General features: G+C 32.3%; 1 protein-coding gene across 1 annotated transcript in view; it reads right to left on the minus strand.

Annotated features, from left to right (window-relative positions):
- The window catches only part of LOC134692754 (glycine amidinotransferase, mitochondrial-like), a 647,170-nt gene that overhangs the window by 83,595 nt on the left and 546,111 nt on the right, over positions 1–17,464 (minus strand). Inside the window, exon 6 of the mRNA XM_063553267.1 lies at positions 644–765. Coding sequence (XP_063409337.1) covers positions 644–765 — 122 coding nt within the window. The remainder of the gene's footprint in view (positions 1–643; positions 766–17,464) is intronic.

The raw sequence follows: 17,464 nt of genomic DNA on the forward strand, positions 1-17,464 counted from the left end.
GTGGCCTGTGGTATGTTTTATTTGAACATGTATTTGTGGAGGCAGACTACGCTTACGTTGGAATGTAGGATTGCAGCTTTGTCTCGCTTTGTCGACAAGAGTCGAAGGCTTGAAAAAACAAGCAGACCTTTTTTATTCAAAATCTTTAAAAAATAACAAACAAGATTGTGTCCATATATATATATATAGTACACAATTGCCCTACTCGCACTATCATTTTTTTGTTCAGTGTACTGTGAAATTAGGGTAAAAACTCTAAATTGGTATTGAAATTAGAAAGATCATACCATAGCAACATGTCTAATATGGAATTCAACCAAAAACTATAACCTGGAGCTGGACAGAGGAACGGACAAACAGACAGAAAGAGGCACAGGCCTACAAACATAATCCCATAAATGTGGCATAAAATTAAAGATTTTATAAGATATTGAAAAAAAATACTTCTTTAACTTAAGAATGTATATGTATTAGAATAACCATGTTTTGGTAATCGGGAACAAATTTGTCATGCCACCACTTGAAAAAAAACCAAGATGATTTTAAATATCTGACATAAAGTCAAAAGTCATAGTTAGTATTGTAGTGGTTTATAGAGCATTGATTAGTTGATTGTGTTGCAGGTTAACTTATAGATACTCACTTCCCAAGATGAACCTGTGAATATTTTGTCTTTATCTTCCTTTGTGATTGGTCGATCTGGAGGGTTGACAAGAATTCCTTTCCTTTCATTGGTAGGTGGTACTAATGGGACCAGTGATGCATCTTTTGAATTTTGAAAATAAAATAAAAACCAGAAAGCAAAATCAGAGGCTCCAATGTGCCTGATTTAGTTTGACTTGTTCGTGTAAAACATACATTAAATGGACCACAGAAAGACGCTGTAATCTCAACTGTGGTTTGGTGTTCTTTACCTTTATGGTATTTTGAAATTTAACTTCATATGTTTTTATGGTTTTATGATACAAGAATAAAATGATATATACAATAACATAGTCTATATAAAAGAGATGATTTCAGCTTTCCAATTGTGAACTTTCCATTTCTAAGTAGCAACATTCCAGCAGCACCTGCATACGGGGTATATATCTCCCAATTGATACGATATTCCCGTGCTTGCATTTCCTATTATGATTGTCTTGATAGAGGGTTACTGCTCACAAGGAAGCTATTAAACCAAGAGTTCCAAATGGTGAAGTTGAAATCATCCCTTCGTAAATTTTACGGACGCCATCACGAGTTGGTTGACCGTTATGGAATAACCGTTTCACAAATGATATCGGATATGTTCCTTACGTCGTAACTACAATCCCCTTCCCTTTCATGAATTTGACCTACCGAATTAGACTATTTACCGGATTTGTAATCACATAAGCAACACGACGGGTGCCGCATGTGGAGCAGGATCTGCTTACCCTTCCGGAGCACCTGAGATCACCCCTAGTTTTTGGTGGGGTTCCTGTTGTTTATTCTTTAGTTTTCTATGTTGTGCCATGTGTACTATTGTTTTTCTGTTTGTCTTTTTCATTTTTAGCCATGGCGTTGTCAGTTTGTTTTAGATTTACGAGTGTGACTGTCCCTTTGGTGTCTTTCGTCCCTCTTCTATATACATGTACTCAAACTAAAAAAGAAAATATGAGATTAGTCCTAAATCCAAAATAGGTAATAGCTATTATGAACATATGATTAAGCCTTCATTGGTGACAAAGGGGAAATTTATTTCCAAAATCTAGTACTAGGTTTTTATGCTTATTCCGATCTTGTTAGCTAATCAATATTTCTGAGTAAGGAGCTAAGACAATTTTATTCTTCAAAATCATGACACAAAAAACTAAAGACTCCAGGAAGCCTGTTTCGCTCACCTGTTATCTTTATTTACAATTAATGCATAAATCAAAGCAATTGTTATACTTTTGCTTTAGTTTCAGAGATATAATCATATAATGTAATTTTCATGTTCTTTTTTTAGCCATGTCGATTATGTTGATTGGCATGACCATTGTGACCAAGAATAAATACATTTGTCTCAGTAGAAGATTTTCGTAAGATAACATAAATTTACGAACAATTTGTCATACATTTATTTTAAAGGACAATTACTCCGTAAGGGGGGTCAATTGATCATTTATGTCATGTTGACTTATTTGTAGATCTTAGATATAGGAAGAAGTGGTGTGAGTGCCAATGAGACAACTCTCCATCCAAATAACAATTTAAAAATTAAACCATTATAGGTTAAAGTACGGCCTTCAACACGGAGCCTTGTCTCACACCGAACAACAAGCTATAAAGGGCCCCAAAATTACTAGTGTAAAACCATTCATTACTTTGCTAAACATTCTTGCTGTTTACAGTTTATTGAGGGACACCAATCCAACAGATTGGTCGTCTAATTTATGTGACAATTTCAGGGCAGAGAGACCTGATAAACAATATTACCCCATATCAGATTTGCTTTAAATGGTTTGGTTTCAGAATTTTTTTTAAATGGTTTGGTTTCAGAGATATAAGTAAAAAATCTGCATTTTACCCCTATGTTCTATATTTAGCCATTTTGGCCATCTTGGTTAGTTGACCAAATTATCGGACACATTATGTAAACTTAATACCCCAATAATGAGTGTGGTCAAATTTGGTTAAATTTGTCCTCGTAGTTGAAGAGAACATTTATGAAAAAAAATAACGATTGGCGACAGACGATTGATGAAGGACGCCAAGTGATAAGAAAAGCTCAATTGTCCCGTTTGGGCCAGATGAGCTAAATAAGCAAAGAACGTGTCAATAGTACACAGATGACGCATTTGCTATGTTCAGTTGACAATAAAATTGGGGTAAAAATTCGAATTAAGCCGTAAAATTAGAAAGATCTTATCATTAGGGAATGTGTGTACTAAGTTTTAAATTGATTGTCCTTCAAAACCCATCTTGATCAAAAACCTAAACTTGAAAAGACAGACAGACTAACGAAGGAATGAACAAATTCTAAGATTGGTACCTTTGATCACTAATATCATGTCGAACTGCCCTATTGTATTGTTTATTTGTGTATTTATTTGTCCTGAATATTCTTGCACTTATTTGTACTGTAGGCCTGGCATGTATTATTGTCAATGTAATGTTATATTTAACATTCTAACATGACGTCCTTCAAACGCTTTGAGTACACACCCGTGGTAAAATATGAATATATTGCATTGGCTGTTCCGATCGTACTCCCACGTCATATGTTTTTTCATGAATGAAGTACACGACGTCATAGAATGATGACGTCATAATTTAAGCATTTTACGGGAAAACACACGCTTTTGATACCAAAAATCATCACAACAAGGAAACGTAAACAAACGATGCTAAAATGTGGTATAAGCCCATTTTTTATATGCATAGAAGACATATAAGTAAGTTATCATTAAAATTCATCCAAATCTATCTAAATAAGTTTTGTGAATAGTTTGAGCATGTCACTTATTCTGTTTGCTCCGTTCTTTTCCGCCAATCTAAAAGTGCGTTAATTTATGGGAACGGCAAATAATGGCCTCCACCTAGAGCGCTTCGATCTACAAAAAATGCCGTATTTGTCCTATTAGAATCGAAATAATTCATGGGGGCTTTAATATATCTAGATTTTACCACGGGTTGTCCCTTTATGCCGATATTTTACCCCTCGCTATCGCTCAGGGTAAAATATTTGTCATAAAGGGCCAACCCGTGGTAAAATAACGATATATTCAAGCCCCCATGAATTATTTCTTAATTGCCACAAAAGCGCGAGGTTTGGCTAGCCGCAAAACCAGGTTGAATCCACCATTTGTGTTCTTGAAATGTCTTATACCAAGTCCGGAATATGGCAGTTGTTATCTTATCTGTGTGTGTTGCATTGTCGTTTTGTTGCACTTCAGTGTTTCTGTTGTTCCGTTGTTTTCCTCTTGTAGTTGGTGTGTTTACCTCAGTTTTAGTTTGTAACCCGGATTTATTTTATCTCATCGATTTATGACTTTCGAACAGAGGTATACTAATGTTGCCTTTATATGTATATATTTATCTTTTTGAAATCCACCAACTAACGATTCTATTTTTCAAATGATTTTAAGTAAACTATCTACTGAAATTAAACATGAAACCCTCCAATTCACACAAGGTATGTACAAATCTTGTTTCACTTCTAGCTGGTTTAATGAATAGTGATGATGATATTCTTTACTTTGTCCACAAGATCCATGCCTTTTTTGAAATGAAATGAAATGTTGGTTCCGTCCGTACGAATGTGAACCGTGTAGAGACTATTGAATAGTCTCTACACGGTTCACATAAATAAATATTTACCAATTATCCGTGCATACCCAAACCACCTGTACTTATTCATTTATTTGCACGACGAAAGATAACGAATACTTCGATTATAAAACTAACTCGTATTAAAGGTTATAATTGATGCTATTATGGTTAACAACAAGGGTGCAACTGTTATAAAGGGGTGTTGGTATAAATCCAAATACGAAATATATGCTGGAGGAAGTCATGTATGACATGATTTACTAAAGGGCTATGCTTAAATTGTTAAATTACTGTTCATTATTTCCCAATAGGATACAAACACATATGATATATATTAAAGAAGAAGTATTTAAACTTTATGTTTACGTACATGTGATTTCAATATTTTAGAATAATTTAGACGTGCGTCCGACATATGGCATCGAACGCTTCTTCCATGAAGACAAAAAAAAACATTTTCAAATCTAAACGCTTTTTTAATCAAGATAAATTAAGGTTCAAATGTAGAACCTAAATTCAAAATGGGAAAATACATTTTCTAACTTACGTCAATGTTAAATAATAGACATCAAAAGTTTGTTCAAATAAAATATGCATAGTCTGTCAGTTTTCATTTGACAATAATTAGGTATCAAAAATTATATACAGAACAACCAGTTATTTTAAAGGTATGGCACTACGTACATATTACAATCATTGGGGTTTGTCCACATCAATCATAAAATATTTGTTTAGGTTTAAATGCGGAATCCGTTGTGTTAAATTGAAAGTTATAGCGAATAATATTATACTACAATCATTATGATAAAAATCGAATGATATTGCACAACATACACTCTATACTTCCATATGGAACACCGGAACTGTCTTATAGTGTAAATATTTAATATGTTCCGTCGCTTTGCCGTTACGTCCTGTTATTTTTTCTTTATGTTATGTGCAAATGCCTTTATATCCTGACACGGCATCTCTGTGTTATGTCAAATTAGTAATTTGTTTGGTCAAACAATTGTATGATATGTCATTGCTAAACTTTGTTCTGTAAAATGTGCATTACATTATGCTGTAACTACTATATATTCTGTGAATACTTCGGAACTTTATGATCAACCACCTTTACATTCTCTCATATTTTATCTATGTTGTGTCTATTCTTCTTTTACGTAAGTCAGTTAATAATTGCGTCCTGTCTCGAGTGTTATTGTTATGTCAAATGTTCTAAACGTTTTGTTTTGATACACCTTTGTTCTATGTAAATCTCATGATATTATAGTCTTTTGGCGTTATGCTGTGTTTATACATATGTATCTCCAGTGAAAAACATAATACATCATGGTATAATTCATATGCGTTTTGCCGTACAGCTGATACTCTCTGAGAGCATTCATTACGTCATGTGCAAATGGTTTTTACATTATGTGCAAACAACTAATACGTTTGGTGCAAACCTCGTTTACCTTATGTGCAAACATTGTTCACCCTATGTGCAAACATCGTTTACCTTATGTGCAAACACATATTACGTTATCAGCAAATACCTATTAAGTTATGTATAAAAACTTCATCATTATATATGTGCAAATACTATTACGTTATGTGCAAATACCGCTTACATTATTTGCAAACACAGTGAAAGTTATGTGCAAATGCCTATCACATTATGTCCAAACATCTATTACGTTAGGTGCACACACCTATTACGTTATGTCTAAACACCTATTACGTTATGTGTAAACACCTATTACGTTCTGGTAAACGCTTTTTTGACACAGATTAAAACAAAACGCATCAGTGATATACACTTTGAAAACTATAAGTTTTAGCTTTCTAAAATGCTCTGAACTACTTCGCTGTATTCTTTTTCCGACGTAGTCGGTATAGTTTCTGTTTGTGCCCTTTGAACTTAAGAACGATTAACTATGGCAACAGAATACGCATGCTAGAAAATCCTTTCTGTGATTGGACAAAAAGATCTCATGGTGGATGATTTGGTTGTGTTTGAAAACACGTCTCGTTATTTATATCGTGATGGAAAGCAAGTGAAAAACTATAAATATTTGAACTAGATCTTACAAAGATTTATATTTTTATTAAAATAATTGTTTCTCCAATAGCTCTTTGCATCCATGACAGCTGTTTATTCGGGATAATTATATTTTTTTTAATTTAAACTTTGTTGTACGAACGTACATGACTTTTAGAACGCACCTACGCATGTGAGATTTCCGCGGGGTTTTGGTGAATGTAAACACAAAGTTCGAGGACCAAGAATACTGAACACAAATAAAAAATTTGTAGGTGTCATCACAATATTCTTTTATATTATTGCCCTAGTATAACCAGACTTCGTATAGAATTTCTTGTAGTTACATTCAGATGGAGATTTAATTAAAGAGGTCCTGCATCATTAAGTCATTGTGCTTCTGATGGTTATCGAAATGATAGTTTTAAACATATACTCAAATTTAAATAGGTCGGATATCTTTTTTAAAGATAGATCTTGTTCAAGGTAATGTCCGCGGCAACCTAGCGTGGTTTTGAATAGTCAACGAAACAAAAAACGCAGTGCCATACAAACACACAGAACAAGCGCACAACTTAGTCGATTGTCGGTGCATATATTGTGCTACATATATAGAGAGATACTTTTTAAACTACGAATTGATTTATCTATATGTTACTGATTTTTCTGATTATTTTTATCATTCTATGATATTGATAAATGTTGCCCTCAACCCGGAACAGATTGAATGTTTTATTTTTACTCGCAAATTTTAAATTAAGTGCAACACTTGCAAGTTTAAATCATTTTACTCATTCAAATCTGAATTAAGAAGAAGGTGTAAACAAGAAGAAAGAAGTTACAAGAGTCAAATCTGTGACCAAATTTCACTAAATATGAAAAAAGACCCAAAGACATTTTGGAATTTACTTAACAAATTAAGTTCTCTTTCAGAAGTAAAAGAGGAAAACCATTTTGATCAAGAATTATTTATAAACTACTTTAAAAAAATGAACAGTACTTCTAATATCCAAAACAATAAATTCCATGACATAATTATTGAAAAATTAACAGCCTTAAAAAAGACACTAAATACATGCAACTCTGATCACGAATTTAATAAACAAATCCAGCCAGCTGAAATTTTAAATGCAGTTAAAACACTTAAAAATGGTAAATCATCAGCTGAAGAATTAATTTCTAATGAAATATTAAAACTTTTCAACCTAGTATTTATGAAAGGCAGCTTCCCAAAATTATGGAACAAAAGTCTGATTACTTTAATTCATAAAAAGGGGAACAAATCTGACCCCTCATATCTTCTCATTAAAGTTATATCAAATTGTGGAGTAAAACAAGGGGATGTACTTAGCCCCACTTTGTTTAATATTTATATAAATGGCCTTGTAAATGACCTTGATCATGCAAACACTCAACCAATTATTATAGGAGATGTTAAATTAACATCATTATTATATGCAGATGACATTATTTTATTGTCTGAAACCGAAGAAGGGCTACAAAATACACTAAATGAGTTAACTAAATTTTGTTCTCTATGGAAACTTTATGTTAACAAACAAAAATCAAAAATTATAATATTCAATTCTAATGGAAAATCTCACTGTAATTATTTTAAAGTTGAAAAAGAACATCTTGAGACTGTTAAATCTATTTGTTACCTTGGAATAACTATCAATTGTTCAGGAAGTTTAAGTCATTCAAAAACAAATCTTATGGAAAAAGGAAGAAAGGCTTGGTTTAAAATTAACAAAAACAGTCTCTTTAGATAATTCCTGCAGTATGCTTCAAAAATTATTTGATACCTTAGTTGTTCCAATAACCCTTTATGGAAGTGAAATTTGGGGTGTAAGCCAAGTGTTCAAAGATTCAGATCCATTTGAACATTTACATATTAAATTTATAAAAGAAATTTTAGGAGTACAGTGCAAAACCACAAATGTAGCCTGTTTAACTGAGAGAAACAGAATCCCTTTGTACTTTAAAATTCAGCTTTCGGCTATAAAATTTCTAAACCATATTGTAAACTCGCCTAACATTTTAGTCCATAAAATATATAATAATGTAGAGAAAACAAGTAAATGGGTTAACATTGTAAAAGACTGGTTAAATAAATTAGGTTTTGGTGATCTCACTTTTGATACTTTTAATTTAAATAAAAAACATCACATAAATAGTATCCAACAAAGAATCTATGACCAGGTTTATCAAATTATGAATTGTTCTATCAATAAATGTGAAAAATTAAATTTCTTTTGTCATACTAAAAGAATTAGAAAAAGGCCCCCATATATTGATATATGTAAATTCAAAACTGACCGATCAGTTTTCAGTAAATTTAAACTAAGTGCACATTCCCTAGCAATTGAAAGAGGGCGTTATACCAACATTGAAAGAAGTAAACGCATTTGCCTATCCTGTAACAGACAAGAAATTGAGGATGAATATCATGTCTTCTCAATCTGTCCATGCTATACATCATTAAGGGATACCTATATACAAAATATTAATAAAAATCTTAATTTCAATTTTATTAAATTGCAGTCCACTATAACACTAGGGAGCTACCATTTGATTTTTATGGGGGGGGCTAGGATGAAAAATTGTGTCCTGCCTTTTTTTTATTTGTAATCTCTGTCCTGCCTTTTTATTTTTCAGTCTATTCGGTCCTGCCTTTTTTTTTCTTAGCTTATCCTGACTTTTTTACAACAATTGTCATCTTGTCTTTTTTTTTTGCCAAGGTACTCAGCCTGCTTTTTTTTTTACTCAAAATCCTGTCCTTCAAATTTCATCCTAGCCCCCCCCCCCCCCCCCCCCCCCCCATAAAAATCAAATGGTAGCTCCCTAAGCATTTGACTGTACTTTTAAATAGCAGTCTACCAGTCATTATAAAAATCACCATAAAGTGTATTAATGATTGTCTTTTATTACGAACATCTGTATAACTTGTATTTCATTTAATATGCATTGCCAACCCAATATTTGTTTGTGTTTTTTTTTCAATTGTTCATGAAAATTAATAATGTGTTAACTGTTGATATTTATAGCCTTTTTCTTTTTTGCTGTGAATACCACTGTCACTCTAATATAATTGTAATCAATTTAACTATTGTAAGTTTATTGTCTTAATTTTGTATGCCATAACCATTTAATGTAAATGTGTTTGTGCGAATAAAATATTGTCTATTGTCTATTGTCTATTTAAACGAGTAAAACTTGGGTGCGTAATTGCACGAGCATTTTTTGTTTGCGTTTCTATCTTATAGCATTAAAGAGTCTTCTTTAAAATTTACGGACGAAAAATGTTTGGGATGATGCTCCCAATGTTTCTTTGAAACGATACAAATATATTACTGTAAAAACTAAGAAAAAACTTACACTTGTCAGAAAATACACTAGACCGGGTAACATGTTGAATTACTTTAGAGAACTTTAAGACAAATTCGCTAGACATCAGTTCCGTGCATAGTGGCAAAATGCACAATTTAAATGTTTGAAAGAAAACTTATTATCTATACAATATTAGCACTGTAATATAATTCATGACTATTCCAAAAAGTACGGTTGCAAACTTATCTTCAGCGCAACGAGATATTTATGTATGTGTCTTTCATTTATCGACATAGAGGTAGACGGAGTAGAAAGTTTGCCGGATATTTCATGTACTATCACTTTAGGTGTAATACCACCATATCATGGTACGTCACATCCGGTTGCATACGAAAGTAGGTCTAAAAAAATATTCCCTTGAATTTGACCGTTGTAGGTAATTAATCCTACATTTTATTGCAGTAAAACTATTTCTGTGTCATAAACATATGTCTTGGGTATTTCAAAACACCATTATTTTTTATTTGTGATTTCTATAGAAAAAAAATTAATCTTGAGGTTACATGGTTACTAAATCTTGTACACAGATAGAATAAGGGGAGAAATTTGATTGGTTAACTTCCAATGATGGTTATTTTTTTATATGCAATGAAATGTTATGTGAAACTTTTTCTATAGAACTGGACAGGATAAAACTTTACTCATGCCAAGTATTTCTTTATTTTAAACAAAGATAAATTCTGCACAATTTTTGAAAAGTGCAAATTTAACAAAGACTAATAGGGGAAAATCAATGGTGGTATTACACCTTTATATTATCGGTGCAGTATACATGTACATGTAAGTCACGCAATTGGTTTTGAATGTTACTAAACCGACATTTGTTTCAAACACGGATATATAATTTTTATTCAAAAATAATATTTCGAAACTTCGTGAAAGGGACATTAGGACGCAGCCGGGGGCTTTTTCAAGTAGACAAGATTTTTTTTCGCGGGAACGAAATAATACAATCTGTGGTAGATTTTTTTTAAATATTGCGGAAAACATTTGAACGACACTAAGTAACTGTATTTACATATTGTTTTCGGGGCCTTTTATTGTTGACTATGTGGTATGGGCTTTGTTCATTGTTGAAGGCCGTTCGTTGACTTAAAATTGTAAATTTCTGTGTCATTTTGGTCTCTTGTGGAGAGTAGTTTCATTGGCAGTCATACTACGTCTCCTTTTTTTATCAACTTATTTTCCGTTCACATTTTCCGTAAAGAAATGAGGGTGCATTTTGTTTTTTACATGTAGTTTTTTTTTTGCTTCGAATAACAGGGCAGAACTCGGGAGTATAGATCGTGAGACAATATCTTTCAAATCGTTCCTAATATCAATAGTCTTTATCAATTTTTTTTCTTCTTTGAAAGGTGCTTATTTGACAGTTACGTACCTGTCATGTTATTCTTGTGAAAACTATTTGTTTGGTACTTTCAAAGACTGCATAAATATTCCATTTGAAGTATAAGGCCACCATACCGACAATTGTCGAGAACAACTAAAGCCGTTATTGCGGTCCTGCAGAAGATGTGGTATGATTGCCAATGAGACAATTAACTCTCCACAAGAGACCAAAATAACACAGACATTAATAATAATAGGTCACCGTACGGCCTTGAACAATGAGTAAAGCCCATGCCGCATAGTCAGCTATAAGAGGCCCCGCAATGACAATGCAAAACAATTCAAACTGGAAAACTAAGAGCTGTATTTTATTTAAAATGAACGAAATACAAATATGAAACACACAAACAACCGACAACCACTGAATTATGAGCTCCTGACTACATGGACTAGGGACAGGCACATACATACATAGTGAGTCGGGGTTAAACATGTTAGCAGGGTCCAAACCCTCCCCTAACCAGACAGGTACATTAACTTTACTTATTCTAGAAGTATTTTTGTAGCGTCTAAATCCTGAAAAAAGTCCGATTTTTAGCGATAACGTATGTTACGCTTATAGACACGAACGTAACGTCTACATATTGCAGATTAGCAATGCAAGTAAAGACGTATTAATGATTGATATTTCAATTTTTAATTTCAGTGTGTAATATATGCATAATAAAACGACCATGAATTAATTACATTTGATCTGAAATGTAATACACACAGTTAACTTTCCGACATTTGATGGCTTAATATCCTCAGAAGAGAACAATCTGTAAATATTTATCTCATGTAAGCCAATAGTTGTTGCTGAATTTCAGCCACATCATGAAGCAAACAAACATAATTTATATGTGAAAAGTAAGTATTTCAAGATAGCGTGTATGTCGACTGAAACTAAAAGGTCCGCCCTGTTATTCGAAGCAAAAAAAAGCTACATGTAAAAAAACAAAATGCAACCTCATTTCTTTACGGAAAATGTGAACGGAAAATAAGTTGATATAAAAAAAGAAAAAGACGTGGTATGATTGCCAATGAGACAAATCTCCACAAGAGACCAAAATGACGCAGAAATTAACAACTTGATGTCAACGTAAGGCCTTCAACAATGAACAAAGCCCATACCGCATAGTCAACAATAAAAGGCCCCGAAAAGAATATGCAAAACAATTCAAACGAGAGCACTTACGGCCTTATTTATGTAATGTTCTTTTCCAACTGCACCAAGCGGGGCATTTCATAGGTCGCCATATCTTGCATACATAATCATAACATATAGTTTTTGAGGCGCCAAATTACATTTATTTATTATAGACTTTTGACAAGGTCAACACATAATATATACGTCTTTTCAGATTATATTGTTTGAGGACAAAGATATTTTAACATAAATAAAGAGAAACATAAATAAAGTAAACAAATCTTTAATATTTATACACACGTACAGAAAAAGTGTGTTACCGCATGCGGAAGAATATCTCAAGAACGTTTTCGATATCACATGCAGAGTTGTCTGTCTTTGCTTCCTCTTTCGTTGGACATTGAATATTTTGCTGGAAAATATGAATGTCAACTCAAATGCAATCTATTACAAAAATCGAAATATTACAGAAGAGTGTCCACCATGCACTTGCACAGCACTATAACTAATATAGTGCAATAGAATGATATACAAATGGATGAAAATTATATATACATGTAACTGTAATTTACAAATATTAAAATAATGTAAAACAAAAAAAAACAGACTTTACTGATTTTTATGACTTCTACGATGAGGTTGAATTTATCATTCACGCGCAGAAAAAACTATCTATCTGTACTTTAACGTCACTTTCAGGTAAAGAGATGTGATTTGGTTTTCTGGGACAAGTGCTTGTGACTGTCCACAAGAACTTGCGGTTATCCGATGTTCAGTACTTCAGTGCTTTGATTCATATATTTAACATAAAGATGTTCTCAACTAGTAACAACACATAACAAGGGTTTTATATTTTTTTACAAATGTCTTATTGTCCTTATATTATCTTGATTCATTTTGAGAGCTCGAATCGTATCAATGACATACTGCACATTTTAAGATTCTTGAAAACTGGGAGTTACCTGGCAATTGTTGCAAGGTGCTTTAAACGGATGAACAACAGGGTTCCAAAATTCCAATAATACAAAACATGACAAGTGAACTCCCTTAATTTATAATCAGTAGCAGGAAAATTACAGAAGAACTTCAGACTGTAATGATAACTGGAAGTCCATTCTTATGTAAAACACAGGTCTTAACAAAATTTCTTTCCAGATACTAGCTTTTGATCACAAACAAGCGTCTGTCCAAGTTTGGTACAAATCCAAAAGAGTATAAGAAAGTTATTAAAATTCTAAAAACATTAACCACAGAGTGAATGTGTTGCTTCACAGTGTAAATGTATTATTTCCTGGCAGAAAATCTAAGTTTATTTATAAGTAAAATATGGAAAAAAATAAATTTTATTTTTACAAATTTTAATTCAGGATACATGTACATGTATCTTATGATCATAAACAAGCTTCTGTCCAAGTTTGGAAGAAATCCAGTATACATTTAGGTAGTTTAAGAAAGTTTTTACAATTTCAAAAGCTATAACCACAAAGTGAATATTTGTGGACGCCGACGACGATGACGACACCGACGACGACGGAATCTAGGATCGCTATGTCTCGCTTTTTCGACTAAAGTCGAAGGCTCGACAAAAATGGCAATATTTTACAGAAACTGACAAAACATATTTTAGAATGATAACATTGAAATCCAATAGAATATATTTGTATGAAACTTTAAATTTTTTTAAATAAGATTTGTCAGAATAATGATGTGCAGCAAATTCATTTTATGAACATTTGGCTTAATTGTGTATTTAGCTATATTGATCGAACCATTCCCGCTTATAACCAAGCGCATCGAAGCTTACCGTTTATACCGTATATCCCGTAATATTCATTGAATTTAAGACTCTCCGTTCGGAAAATAAGTTTATGTTTCTAATTTATACGACGATATTCGTTGAAATATTGAACAAATAGATAAATCCATATCAACAACTGTGGAATAATGTATTGATTATAAATGTACTTTGTCGGTAAACGTGAAATTTATTTGTACGAGCGTTAGAAACAGGACGAAAAGCGAGGCCATAAGGGGATCTATTGTTATTTATTTCCATGTCATTTGGTATTTCGTGGAAAATTGTCTAATTGGCATTCACACCACATCCTTTTTAAAAGATAGTTAGTATTTTCTGAAATTCAAAGGAAAAATTAGGTTATGATGACCATTTTAGCAACGAAATTATCTATTTATTCTTAAAGACAACAAAAGAAACGATATGTACATCACTTATAAAAAAAAATAGAAGAAAGCAATAACAATTTACTAAATTATGTATTTTTTTGTATCGTTCTTGATGACACGATTCGAAAAGTTACCGGACGAAATACGGATAAATGAAAGTCACTATTTGGAGTTTCAAGTTGCGGAATTTAATTTTGAGTATGGCCAGTGAAGGTTAAACAAAGCTGATAACCCTTTCTTTCAGATTAATATATGTATGCGTCATTTTTGTGGATTACAGGATAAGGCAGTTTGTTATATGAATATTTTGTTACACCCGTCTACCTGTCTGATCGAAAATCGGATCAAATTTTTCCAACATCCCTGTGAGTTTTTAAAAAAATTGTCAGATAAGAGGGTCGGGTCACCTGAAGTGTGCGTTATGAAACCATAACGCACAATTTTAATGTGGAGCAAAATAATTTCCCATAAAACTAAATACAAAGTATGTATATAGCCTTTTTACACCATTCAATATAATTATTTCATAACGCACAACTTTTAATGTGGTTTGCATAACGCACACTTTTAATGTGGAGCAAAATAATTTCCCATAAAATTAAATACATAGTATGTATATAGCCTTTTTACACCATTCAATCTAATTCTGAAAATCCACAGTTTGTTAAAAAGGTAAAAATTTTAATTTTCTTCATTTTCAAAATGCATATCATTGATGCGTTTTATTTAAATCTGTGTCAAAAAAGCGTTTACCAGAACGTAATAGGTGTTTGCACATAACGTAATAGGTGTTTGCACATAAAGTAATAGGTATTTGCACATAACGTAATAGATGTTTGGACATAATGTAATAGGCATTTGCACATAACTTACATGGTGTTTGCACATAATGTAAGCGGTATTTGCACATAACGTAAAAGGTGTTTGCATATAACGTAATAGATGTTTGGACATAATGTAATAGGTAGTTGCACATAACTTACATGGTGTTTGCACATAAGGTAAACAATGTTTGCACATAACGTAAACGAGGTTTGCACAAAACGTATTAGTTTTTTGCACATAATGTAAAAGGCATTTGCACATGACGCAATGAATGCTCACAGAGAGTCCTTACTCTTCGGCAAAACGCATATGAATTATACCATGATGTATTATGTTTTTCACTAGAAATACATCTGAATAAACACAACATAACGCCAAAAGACTATAATATCATGAGATTTACAAAGAACAAAGGTGTATCACGACAAAACGTTTAGAACATTTGACATAACAATAACACTTGAGACAGGACGCAATTATTAACAGACCTACGTAAAAGAAGAATAGACACAACATAGATAAATAATGAGAGAATGTAAAGGTGGTTGATCATAAAGTTCCGAAGTATTCACAGAATATATAGTAGTTACAGCATAATGTAATGCATATTTTACACAACAAAGTTTAGCAATGACATATCATTCATTTGTTTGACCAAACAAATTACTAATTTGACATAACACAGAGATGCCGTGTCAGGACATAAAGGCATCTGCACATAACATAAAGAAGAAATGACAGGACGTAAAGGCAAAGCGACATAACACATTAAATATTTACACTATAAGACAGTTCCGGCGTTCCATACTTTCATGTCAATAACTTATTATAGATAACACACAACATTAATCTCATTATCGTTGTCGTATTCAGCTCTGGATGAAATAGTTTCAGGTAAGAATTTTTAGTTTAATAAACTTGGTAATTGTCATTTCAATCTTTCTTTAGATAAACTGGCAGATGGCCTCCATCCGTGTTCGTGCAATAACAAATGAACCGACCAAACATTGTTTTGCAAATTTTATATGTTGATACTAATGAAAAAATGGAGGTTAAATTAAATATTAGTCTCGATAACCCAGACGCATATTTAAATATAGCGTCTGGGGTGATTAACCGGACTGGTCGGATATTTATGGGGGGCGTAACAAATAATTAAATATAGAACATATCTATAAAAAGCACTTCCGTTATCCCCATTATATTTAAAAACAATAAATACAAACGGTAAACAGTGTAACGTTACATGTATAAAAATCATTTGATTTTTAAAACTGACATTTTGTAGTTGACCCTATTTTACCCAACTTGCAGATGGGCAATTTTAAAAGAACGATCAAAAACTGGTGGTCTTTTTGCCTGAATTTTTTTGACACATGTAAAAAAAAAATTAAAGAATTAAACAGGATTTTAAAAAAAATGGTTAATTATACAGGGAAACAATGTAGTGTGCCCTCCTTCTTACAAGGGGGGATCAGCCACTGTTCGTGTATATGGGGATACCACGATCCGCTGTGCGCTAAGAGAGCCCAGGGATCCGTATAGGTGGACCGTTGAACATAAAGCCATACAATATACCCTAATTTTCTGGTGAGTTAGTTTCTCCGACATGTATCCCGAACGGCCTATAATCTAGGACCTCTTCTTTATATTTATTGTCATTTTGTCCGTCCTGAATATTACCATTATTTACCAAAAAACGATAACCAAGCAACCTAAAATCAATTTATTTGTATATTATAATACACCACGTTTAATATTCTCTTATCTTCATACTATAAAATGCCATTTTTCTATATTTTTGTATTATAGCATACACTCTTTATTCTATGAAATATTTTGCGGTATATTAATCTATATTGTATCCCCATTTTTTTCTTTATTTTCCCCCCTTTTTTGTAGTTTTGTCTCGTTATACTTATTTCTGTAAATTCTTGTTATAATTTATGCTTTCCTTTTTAAATAATCTTTCATATATCTGACGCACTTACCTTACTCAAAAAGCACACCACGTTTAATATTCTCTTATCTTCATACTATAAAATGCCATTTTTCTATATTTTTGTATTATAGCATACACTCTTTATTCTATGAAATATTTTGCGGTATATTAATCTATATTGTATCCCCATTTTTTTCTTTATTTTCCCCCTTTTTTGTAGTTTTGTCTCGTTATACTTATTTCTGTAAATTCTTGTTATAATTTATGCTTTCCTTTTTATATAATCTTTCAGATATCTGACGCACTT

Source organism: Mytilus trossulus, chromosome 12 (genome assembly GCF_036588685.1).
Source record: "Mytilus trossulus isolate FHL-02 chromosome 12, PNRI_Mtr1.1.1.hap1, whole genome shotgun sequence".
In the NCBI taxonomy this organism is placed as follows: domain Eukaryota; kingdom Metazoa; phylum Mollusca; class Bivalvia; order Mytilida; family Mytilidae; genus Mytilus; species Mytilus trossulus.